Raw genomic sequence first — 12,578 nt, 5'->3', positions numbered from 1 at the left:
TCAATTGAATAATTTCTGTGAAAAATTCTCAAAAGAAAGAAAACGAAATAAAGTTTTCATTACAGATCCTTTAACCATACTCTAGGTTATTTATTATATTTAACGAAACTCTGTCTATACTACATTATTTATACTGTATAGTTATAGAAAATAGCACAAGATAGTATATTACTTGGAGTATACTGCTGTAGAAAGCGTTAAAATATATAACTGATTGCTCTGTAAAAAACTTGTGCTATGCAGGTCTACTGTTCATGCAGAGTTTCTATATTGCAGGTAACAAAATACATTGTTTATATACTGTTTTCTAATGCAAACAATATAGCACGCTATTTATACACCGTTTTTTATATCATATGCAAGACACAAAGCGTATATAATAGTGTACTTTATATAATTCATACTTTGCGACGTATATAATACTACACAGCATGCTTTATCGCTGTAGAATATAGTACTATGTCGTATACTATCCACCCATTTTTTTGTATAAAATACAGTGTGCTGTTTTTACAGTATTCGAAAAGGCGAAAAGGAAAACACCATTCAATAACTACAAGATGTGTTTCATTTTTAGATTCGAGACAAGAAACTTCGCCTCCGTTTCAACCTGAACCACCTTCGATCATCAGACGAACACGAGCTCTGGCTTCCTAACGTTCAGGTGAGCGACGGCCAGTGGCACACGGTGAGAGTTCTGAGACATGGCAGTACGGCCAGTATGTCATTGGATGGCGGTGGAGGCCGAAGATATAATGAGCTGCTAGAATATGAAGGACAACATCAGTTGATGATGATTGAGAAGCAAAATGTTATCGCTGGGGGTGATGTCCAATACGTTGGCCCCGGTGTGACTGTTGTAGATAATGACTTTCAAGAAGGTGAGTGCTTTCTCCTTTTCGATTATCGGTAAAAACAGTTGTAAAAATCACTACTTAAACATTCCAAATAAGTGAATCCACTTTGGATCGCTATTAATAAGTTACTGAACTGGAGAAGCTCAAATTATGAAAAATTAGCTGTTGGAACTATTTGATGTTTTGTTCTTCCTGATAACTTTCTAACGCAAGAACCAAAAATCATTCATGCCAAGTATATGAAATTTATTCTATTTATTGAGAATGGATAAAGTTTTAACAGCAGTCAAAACGTATTCTGTTTAAGCTATTCGTGAAAACAAATACAATTTGATTCGAATAAATTAATAATAGCATTCACATTAATAAAAGTGACTGGCTTTGCATTCGTTATCATCGCGATAATTTTATCTCAAGTTTTAATTTTAGTATATCATAAGCTAAAATCATTCAATCATAAATTATTATTATAGTTGAAAGTAACGTGGGAACCATTTGTTAAGAAAGTGTGTCTAAAATAGACGCTTTTGTTTTCATCCGAATTGTATTTTAACTGTAAAATAAATCTAGCGAAGCACTCTGAAAATGCCGTCTTCAAAAAAGACAAAAAAGATTCTTTCAAATATCATATTTAAATTCTGTATTACTTTACATTTTCTGGCTATATTTTTGCAACAATTTGGTAAATATGTAATAATTAAAAAAACACTTTTTCACAATTTTCAGTTTAGCATGTTCGGTAGAGAATGGAAATTTTTATTCTAAAAGTTTAATTCGGTATTTCCTATTCATAAAAGTAGACCAGTGCTTCTCAAACTGTTTCTGCCTGTTATCGACGAGCTTTTTAAAAAATACAAAAATCTAGCATTTGGATTAATCAATCAAATCAGTATCTCTAGAAGATTTCAAAATAAAGAATACGAGCATTTTGTTTTATCTGTTGTTTAAATATGTATTAACACAGTGAATTATCTGACCATTTCAAATAATAAATATGACATAACTATTGATTAAAGTGGAAATTAAGATTTTAATTATGGATTAAAGTATTAAGAGCTTTGATTACAACTATGCTGTATCCTATCACTGGCACATAGTCAATTTAAAATGCACTCAGACGTCTTTCTTTCCAATCCAAATATAATTCAGTGATCATCACGAAAACTTAAAAATTAAACTATTCTTATTAGTACAAGTCTGAGTCCTTGGTTTGCTTATCTTTTGGAAATTTGCTTGTATCTGCATCTCTTTGTAGATGTACGGAAGATTACAATGCAACAATGTGACTGAAATACAGCATTTATACTTTTAAATTTATATTCATTAATGAACTCCTAAACGAGCCATAAATAGTTTAAAAAATCATAAAATTATAAAGATTTCACTAGGCAATCCTCAGGTAGAAAAAAGTTAGATCTAACGTAAAGAGGAAGAAAGAGGTTTGAATAGACGTTTTCGAGTAAGAACTACAGTGCCATGCTTAGCCATAACTATTCTCAGAAATTAATAAGTAACAACTGTTGAAAATAGTTCTTTTGTAGCATAGTTGTTGTAGTAGTGTAGTAAAAAACAGCAGTCTTGTTTTTCAGTTTGATAGTTTTCCGTACGATTAGTCTCAACTGAGGCAAAACCTGGTAGGTATTCGACCGACTGAAAATGTGAGCTTAATAAAGCAGACGGGGAAAACTAGCTCTCTGAACAGTTAATTTAACAGTCTAGCAGCTCAAAGTATAAAATTAAAAAGTTAGTAAATGTTAATTATGTAAATGATCATGTAAATCATGCAAATATTTTTTTTTCAATTTTAAAAGCTGCTTTTTTTTCTGCATTTCCTTTTTTAACATAAAATTTTATAAAAAGGCAAATATCAAAAAAACTGAAAAATTATCTTACCTTTTAAACAAAATTCAAAACAGAAACATATAAACACAGTCTTGCAATCTATACGTAATTACAAAATTTCATCTCAATCAATAGATTTTTATTCTATATGTAGAGGATAGCTTGAGAGCGGAATTAAAATTTCTACAGCCAGTTTCTTACAAGGGGTTAGAAACTTATTTTATTTATGACGCTCATGGTGTAAAGTCACATTTATTGTAAAATACTTTTAAGAAGTCAAGGTAATATGCCGTTTTAAAGGGATAACTGATAACGTATTTTTCTGACATTGAAAAATTATATTGACTCTGCAAATGATGCTGGAAGTAACAGATGGTAGATTATAAAATGTTACCGCCAGGATTTGGCGACTGGGTCCCCGTATTCCCAATCGCACTTTAAAAGGGGGAGTATATACGGTATTTTCTTCTCCTTTCCGCATGCCTTCGTGTTGTGATTGGAAGCACTTTCGAAGCATATTCGGGATGTCCGGAGTTCGAATCCCGGCGAGGGCACTGTGAATTTCTTCAGTCTCTTGACATCCAAAAATTCTAATGACTTTACAAACGTACATTGTACTGAATTACTCACTTTTATAATACTGAAGATAAATGAAAGGTCTTATGCATCGTTGATTAGCTAAAGCGTTTATTTATCGCGAACATAGATATATCGCAAAGTGAACGAAATTATGTCTCGAAAAAATATCCTTTTACATCGAAAAATGAACGCCTTGAAAAGAATTCCCCCCAAGGTGTTTAAAAAATAATGGTATGAACATATGGCTTTTGTGAATAGTTCATAAATTTCACTAAAAGTGACCAAATAGAATGAAAATAAAGAGATAAAAATTCTGCCGCCTCCCCCCCCTTCCCCGCCAAAAAATATGAGTGCAATGATGTAAAGACATAAGATTTAGCAGCTTTAGTTAACTTAATATTTTTTTCATAAGATATTTAAGATACGAAAAGTAAAATCGTAAATGGTATTACACAACTATAAAGAAATTGTAGAGGCAAGTGCCATAGCTTAAATTGGCACGAAGATTATCTGTACTTTCTTTTAAAAATGCACAACTAAGTTATTCTTGTGAAACCTCCAAACGAACAAGATACTTAAGTAAAACTAAAATGTAAATCCTTATCTTAACGGTTTACCTTCTTTTCTTATTTTATAAGAAAATCATTTTCGAACTTCCCTGATCTAGGGTTTAATTTAACAATTATTAGTGGAATATAATGATGTTGTTTCGCACAATCTTTGAAAAAAAAAAGCACATAGAATCATTAAAAAAGTTTTGGATTTAGATAAAAGTCCATATATCTTTAAGAATAAAAGAAGCTCACTTATTTGCTTGAGATTATTTCGAAACTTTTTACGAAAATTACAGATAATATGTCGAGAAATGTTTCAACGAAGTTTCGGGAAACAACTGAAAAATTTAATTCCATTTTTATGGGTTGTTTTACAAATGCCGTATTTTTGCTCTAAGATCATTGTTAATGAAGAAAGCGTATGAGTAACAAGATATTTTATCGATCAGAAATTACCGTATTTATGTAAAGAAATAACGCATTAAGAATTTATTTCTCCGAACAATATTATCTTATAACTGATATTAAAAATGTCATATCGAGGTTTTTCATTTTCCGCGACACAGTACATTGCGTCATGCATTAAATGTCCACTTGGCCTGACAAACATTCTCATAGGTACTGCTGGTCTTGTGGCAATATATCTTTAGTTTAACTTTTCTAATAAATCCGAAATTGTAGGACTTTTGTCGATCTTAGAAGTAGGAATTTTTAATTAATCGTTTGTTCTTTCAAATTATGAATGCACGTTGCATACAGTGTGACCAATTAAATTTTAAAAATAGTACATGCAGGTCTTAAAAATTCTATTTCATTTTTAAAAATATATCTAATTAGTGTAACTTATAGTGTACCTACTTAATAATTTTGATTACACTCATATTACTTTTATAATCCATAAAAAACATTATTAATGGCAAATATTATCCGCCTGAATTATGGTTCTTGCATTATTTCGTTATTCTATTAATTCGAAACTTTGAGATATCTTTTTCCTAACTAATTTTCTTTTTAGTTCCTTATCAATAAACATAACTCTTAAGCTCGAATTTAATCCCTCAAAAGAACATATATGGATATTCTTATTGTAGAGGCGCGAGGTCATCAAAAGTTCCATAATGAATATTTTTAACAGGTTCTGTTTGATTATATAACTAAGCCAAGTACATAAGAGCTGTCATCTTAATTCCATATCATATATATATATATATATATATATATATATATATATATATATATATTTGACTAATAGCAAATCGAAATTTATTTTATTTTGTACATTGGCATTACCAGTCCATCTATAGTTATTATTACACCTTAATGTGTTTCTTCAAGCGGACGCGTCGGGAAATTGGAACAGAGAATTGAGACTGAAGTTAATGGCGAAGTTTTTTCCAATAATTTATAAAAAGTGTTTCGTATACAGTTTCAAATGTCTGTTTCGGCGAAACGCGATATGGAGTTAACTGGATTCGAAAATCATTAAAATTATTTCCCCTGAAGAGCCTTAATGAGATTCGAATTGGGCTAATCTACCATTTACCGCTTCTTTGTTTTTGTATTTTTGCTTAAGTCATTTGTCGCACGTTAATTCTAATGTTTAAAATATGCCTTACTTTGATCAGCGTATTGCTTACAATTAGTATTGAATTTTATTTGTAAATAATCAAGGGTTTATATTGTTTATTTAATCTGTATTACACATTTCACTGCACTTTATTTTACTTATGTTAATATTTTCACGGAACCACAGTATCTAAGCAGCTTTTTAGCGTACGAACTAGGAATTTTCTTTTAACTTTTTTCTAAATTTTGCAGCTCAATGCGCAAAGTTTTTGACCACATAGGTCTTTTATCGTTTGTTCTATTTTCTATAATTATACGCTGACTACCAATAAGTATTTGGACACCTATGCAAATGACGATATTTGCGGTCCTAAGGTACATCACGGACTCCGCCGGTGTATATCGGTGAAGGAACTTCTATGTCTTCTCCAAGCCGAGTAGAAGAAAATACCACTAGCTGTCATACAAAGACTTGTGGAAAGTATGCCCCGGAGGTTCCACGCTGTAATTACCTCTCGTGGAGGCTCTAACAAGTATTGATTTTGAATAAAGTTAGTTTTTCTTTTCTATCACGGGTGTCCAAATACTTATTGGTAGTCAGTGTATATATATATATCGTAAATACTGTGGTTATTCCGAATTCTGTAAATCTGGATTTGCTGATAGAAAGATCATTAAGAAATAGTATAACTATTTTACTTCCCTTTTTATCCCTTCATCAGTACTCGAAGCCAAAATTGCTTACTGCTTATTTTGTTAATTTCAGCAGGCCAAGCTATTATCCCTTATCCCACAGCACTGAATTTGTAGAATCGAGTACCGTTATATTTCTGTTAAGATTAGCCCTCTGCTGAAGAAGGAATGGAAAGAAAATTTGGTTAAAGAAAAACTCTGTCATTTACCATATTTGGAAATTAGAAAACCATATCTGGGGAAGGCAAATCCTCACACTTTTTAGGTCGAGTTCCAGTTTGATTGTGAGTCAAAGAAAGCTGGCTAAAGTGGCTATAAATAATCCGGTTTGGGATTTGCTCTCTCTCTCTCTCTTTTATTCTTAGGCACTCTTACCTTCTCTTGGATAAAGCTGACGAGAGATGGAGCTTCTTCTTGTATAAAACTAAGGTATGCGGCGAGAGATGTTTGACGACTTTCTCCCTCACCCGATTCGGAGTTATATTTTTCAATAGCAAATTTTTGTGCTGCTTCATATAATTATTCATTCCCATAACCTGTGAAAGTCTTTAATATTTGTCCACCATGGAGACTGCAGTCATCGTTGAACACCTTGGTTGAAGAAATCCCATAAATTCCGGAGGACGCTAAGGAAACGTCTTTGAGCCATTTTCTTACTTGAAGACACGAAGTCGACCAATCAGCGTATTTCGGTTAATCCTGAACAGTTTTCGTTCCAACAAAGTCCTCTAAATTTTTACAAGTATTTTGTTTAAAAATAATTTGCGACTTATGTGATGCTTCAAGATCTTGCTTTCTGCTGTATCCTGTTCTTGAAAGACGAACTCACGTGTGCTGTCATGTGATTGGTATTTTTGTAACTGAATATATATCTAAATTTCTACTACAATATTAACTTAGGTTCTAAATAAATATCAATATCACATGTGAAGAAGTTGTGTTTTTTGGTACTATTACATGGGTAAATTCTTATTTTAAAAATGACCTAAATTAAAGTTTATATTTCAACTAATTTCGACTAAACCCTCCAGGTGGAATCCTAATATTCTTTTTTCTTAGGCTCTTGCATTATGATGCAATTCTCGACAAAAAAATAATTATATCTCAGTACGTATAAATAATAACTACTTCATATATTATAATCATCGACATCTATATATTCTTCTTACACTTATTTCATTTCTTGTGGTTCATAACCGTGATAAAATTAATTTTTTTCCCGGCCAACGCATAAATGCACCATAAAAAATTATATTTTCGTCCAAAATATGTCAAACTCTGTAATTGGCAACAATATAAGTTAAAAAAAATATCAGTATGTCCTTGAGTTTCTTAATCCTGTTAAATGACGTTTTCTTTCCTTAAAATTCCGCGTAAAATAATTCTACAACTGCTCAGTAAATGAATAATAGGAAAGAGACCTATGAACACTCGAATTCCACGAATCTTAAAAATGTGTGTGTGTGTGATTATGGCAAAGCCTCGAGGGCTCTCTGCCTAAGGGGAGGGATGCCTTCGTGGAGGACTTTCTAAGGGAAACTGGCTCGTATACACGTTACACATGGGGAAAACCACGAAAGCGCCCATGCAGCCAGCCCGTTCGCGGGATTCGAACCTCGGACCGAACTACCAGTGTTCAGCGACTTTACCGCTCGGCCGCTGGTGGGCCCGAATCTTAAAAATGATTCGAGATTCTAAATTATCTTTTTTCGACAATCGTATCTTTCTGATCTCGACCTTAAACCATGTTATACATTAGCTCAAAACTTTGGAAAGAGTAATTTTATCGATTACTTATTAAAATGAAAACTTTGTAGAGCTGATTATTCAGAAAGGTGTTCATTAAAACAAAAATGGCGCAATTTTAGTTATTCGGATTTCGCTCCGTGGTTGCCCTGAGTGCCACACTCTTAGTTAATTTAGTTTTCTATGTTTATTCGTATTAATTCTGAAAATAATCTTATAAACTTAATTTTAAAAAATTATTTTAATTTATTACTTTATATTTTTATTTTGGAAGTTACTTTAATTTTAAAAAATATTTTTTTTTAATTTTATTTAAATTATCAAATTTGTTAACAATTTAATTTAAATTTATTTTAATTTTTTAAGTTTGAACTATTTATTACTTTAATTTTAAAAAATTCTGGAACGAATGTGAAAAAAATTTAACTATTAAGTCATATATTTTATTTAAGTTATATAGAGAACTTGATCTTAAAATTCGAGAATTTTATTTACATATTACTAAGCATCATTTGTATCTTTATCTTTTTAATAATTATCGTTTTTAAAAACTACATTTTTAAATTCGCCTTAAGTGAATATTTCAGATTTTGTTTTAATTAAAAATTTATTTTTCTTCTTTTTGTATGGAAGTTTCGAGAGATTTAAAAATGTTTTAGGATTAAGATTCAGAATCGGGGAAATTTAGAAACTGTCCTTCGTCTTATGAACAATATTCAGAATAACTCCAGTTTTTTTTACTTACATTCTGAATTTAAAAGAACCTGAGTACACTACTAGCTACTTGCAGAAAAGTTTTATTGGGCGTTTTGATGGATACACATCCGCGGGTTTCAATTCAAAAATGTTAATTAATTAATTAAAAGAAAGAAAACTTTTGTATACAGCAAATTTCATCCAAATCGGATTTAAATTTAAGTATGGGTGAAGTTTTTATTATAAAATGTGTCATTTTCCTTTACTCAAATGATACACATATAATAGGATATGTAGCTCACCTAAATGTAATCTAAATAAATATATGATATCTAAATAAATAAATGATATCTAAATACCTAAATGATATCTAAATAAATGTCATCAAATCGGCTATAATTTGTTTCTCTTAGCGAAAGTTTTCGTTATTTTCAAGAATTCATTTATTTTAAACTAATATTTCTCTTAAAGTTAAGCCATTTTAATGTTTATATTCCATAAATAATGTAATAGTTTGTATAAATATTATGAAAATAAATATCCTTCTAGTCAAACATAATAGCTAAAAATATTCTTTTGCAAGACTCTGCCTATAAAAATCAAAATTTTCTTCCTTTGAAAAAAGGCGAAGGAGAAATAGTTTCTTTTGACATGTTGTCTTACCAGCAGGACACGTCCAAAAGATATTCGAATTTATCAAAAAGTGACAGTTTTGTTATTACTTTAGCAATCTGCTGATACACCGAATATAAGGTGTCTAAGATTTTTGCTAAGAAGAATAATGTTCTAGGCACTGGACATTTTACAAAAAGGAATGGAAATGTTGGCTAAAATATAAATGATTTCTCTGACATAATCTGACATAGGTTCGTATGCTTTGAGAAAGGTAGTATTTAGAGAAAATAAAAAAATAAAAGACCCCTAAAAAAGTATATCTGTTAATATCTTTGAGAATGAAAAGATAAAAAAAAATTAATCTGAAAGGGTTTTCATATTTTACATGACGCCCAAAGGAGAATTTTTTTTTCATTTATACACACATATACGTTTCGAAAACATTAGGGCTAAAAATATTTAAAAAGAGCACGTCTTTAGAATTTCCGATAGACAATCTAGCGTGCTAGGGATAAAAATGTTTATTCCGTGCAAAGTTGCCACTGCTTGCTTTGAAATAGTTGAGTTGTTAATCAAAAATTTGTTAAAATTTTACAAAATATGAAATAGAAAATAAAACAAATTCGAAATTCAAAATTCAAGCTTCCAGATACCCATCTTCGGCTGGAGGAATACGTTATTCAAAATCTGATGACTCTAGGTACAGTTGCCTTTTCACATACATACATACATATATTGATGCAGATTCTTCGTTATTTAACTTCTTTAAGTGTAATATAGGGCGATAATATTTGGTGGCAATAATTTGAAAAGTGAAACAACGCTTGTAGTGAATTAATGCAAAATGCCAAAACGAAATTAATATTGTTGGGCAAACTGCCCATTTGGACTAATAATTTTTATGTGTTTTTTATTTTTTGAATTAAATATTTTTTTGTAAATTATGTGCATGTATTATTAACTCTATCCAACTAGCTCGAGGACTACTTGTGGTCCGCGTACCACATATTGAGAAACACTATTTTAAGTGAAAAGTAAAATCATCGCAGATGTTTTCTATAATATGTATCCCATTGAAACTTTGAATGTATGTATGTTTCTAAGTTTGCATAGACCAAAATATGTATTAGTATTTATGTATTTTGATGAGAAGGTACACAATTAATTAAAATTTAAAAATGTTGTTATTTTACATATAAATCATTTACTTTTCATTTATTTCATTATAATTATTACTATTATTGTGATATAATACGAGTAAATAATATTTTTTAATAATTATTATTATATAATTATAAAATTTTTTGAATCTTAAGGTTATTGATAGAAAATTAAATTTCTTCGATTGCTAATAGCGTCTATTTACGGCGAACTAAGCGAAGATAATAAATATCTCGAAATTAGTTTTCTCTGAATGGTTAATTAAGTATTAATGATATAAAATTACCTATTAAATAATTCATAAGTTTTACCTGTAATGCGTTTCACATACGTTACAAAATATTTCAAAAATAAAAAATAATCACACTTCACAGGAGTTTTCAAAAATGTTTTTACGTTATTTTTTTTTCTTTCACGTTACGTGCGTACGGGGTTCGTGCGGATTTGGAGTGAATAACGACGACAGCACTTGATGGAATATCGAAACACACTTTATTTAGCCAATATTTATCAGGACAGCTCCAAATTTACGTTTTACGGTCGTCGAAGATCTACTATACACTCGCTGGAACAATCAGCGACACAGCCTTCAGGTTATCAGGGTATAACTGTGGAGACAGCTTCACTGCAAAGCTCCTTACTCTGCTCGATCGTTCTCGGAACTCCACGTACTCTCGAGACTCTCCACACTACAACTCGCGATGTACTCGACGACACACAGAGCACAGCTCCCGACTCTTCGGTTCAGTCGTTCCCGGAGCTCAACACACTCTCTCGACGATGCACTAACCGCGATACACCAAGAGACTCTTTCGATGCACTTGACGACCCACTCGGCACTCGCTGCCCGGCTGTCAACTCCATCGACTCCGCACGGACGGACTAACTCGAGATTAATACCTCGCACTTACTCTCCGCATACCAACAGGGTTTATATAGTTTTTGGCTTGTTTTTGGCTTGTTTAAAACATGGATGTTGCGTGACAATCCACGTTTACTTAAACGACCATCCACGCAGGCTGCAGAAATGTCTAAATGCTTCTTGTCTCTAAGAAAACAAATGGAAACAAAGCTTTTGGATGCTTTCTTTTTGCAAACCGAAACAAATGAGAACTTAAAAAACAAGAACAGCAGGCAGAAAGCTTTACAATATTTTGGCTTGTGTTTGCGAACATTCTGGGCTAAACCGGTAAAAATTCGATCCATAAGATTCTCCATCTGTCCATGACATATCGCCAATTTTGTCGCCAAACGGGCGGTTTCTCGCCAAATGTGGCAACCCTGCCTTTTTTTGCCATTTTATGGAAACCCTAAACCTGCTTTACCGCGCCTTGATATTTCGTAGCAATATGCATTCAAAAACACTGGATTAGTGCAGTTTGAACATTTTTCCGTTCTCTAGAAATTCGTAATCAAAGGTACGAAACTGCGTTTCTTTACAAAATGCGCAGCTAGTTTAAGTCAAGATAGCTTGTTTTTAGTGACAGTTAGTTTATAAATTAGTTTTGAATCTTTAGTTTGCAGTAGTGTTACTAGTTAGTAGCCTCAGATATTTCGTCATTGATTTAGGCCTCTGGATGGGCTGTCGATCGTTTTATCATCAAACTCCGAAAAATCAGAATTGCTTGTCAGAGTCTGGTGATAAGACAATCAACAGCGCATCGAGAGACCTAAATCCAGGGCGAAATATCTGAGGTTTTCTTTGCTAAATGGCAAATTTATCCGTCTTAAGAGACATTTTATCAAGCCATCTGGCTCCTTCCTCCTACGGATGCAGCCGAGCTTACCGAGTCGTTCCTAAAACCCTATTAAACCAATTTAAGGCCTTAGCAAAGTATTCTTTCAGGAGACCGTAACGCCTTCCCTTCTTATTTTTACAAAGAAGAAACCGAATCATGAAAAATTCAAGTAAATTTTGGGCTTCCTACACACACTAAACACTTTCTACAGTACTATGGCCTTTTTTGTTCAACTGATCTGCATGTAAACCGCGTTAATACGTCTTGTGTATACACAAATGAATTTTACTGTCATAAGAAATCTTATCAGACAGATTATTTATTTCCGTTAATCACTAGAGAATTTCGAACTGATCGAAAATCCAATACGTATTGCTCAATCTATGTATTCGAATTAAGTAGCATGTTTTACGTGATTTGTTTTAAACATGGATGTTGCGTGACAATCCACGTTTACTTAAACGACCATCCACGCAGGCTGCAGAAATGTCTAAATGCTTCTTGTCTCTAAGAAAACAAAGCAAAAGCTT

General features: G+C 31.9%; 1 protein-coding gene across 6 annotated transcripts in view; it reads left to right on the top strand.

Moving 5' to 3' along the window:
- The window catches only part of LOC118184756 (neural-cadherin-like), a 639,735-nt gene that overhangs the window by 603,349 nt on the left and 23,808 nt on the right, over positions 1–12,578 (top strand). For all 6 annotated transcript variants that reach the window (XM_085823079.1, XM_085823083.1, XM_085823080.1 and 3 more), the window contains exon 19: positions 578–881. In XM_085823079.1, coding sequence (XP_085679205.1) covers positions 578–881 — 304 coding nt within the window. The remainder of the gene's footprint in view (positions 1–577; positions 882–12,578) is intronic.

Source organism: Stegodyphus dumicola, chromosome 1 (assembly GCF_044657685.1).
Source record: "Stegodyphus dumicola isolate Sdum_Otavi_A_Nest chromosome 1, ASM4465768v1".
NCBI classification, from domain to species: Eukaryota; Metazoa; Arthropoda; class Arachnida; order Araneae; family Eresidae; genus Stegodyphus; species Stegodyphus dumicola.
The sequence above is the reverse complement of the archived record's forward strand: the minus strand, read 5'-3'. Positions and strand labels throughout refer to the sequence as shown.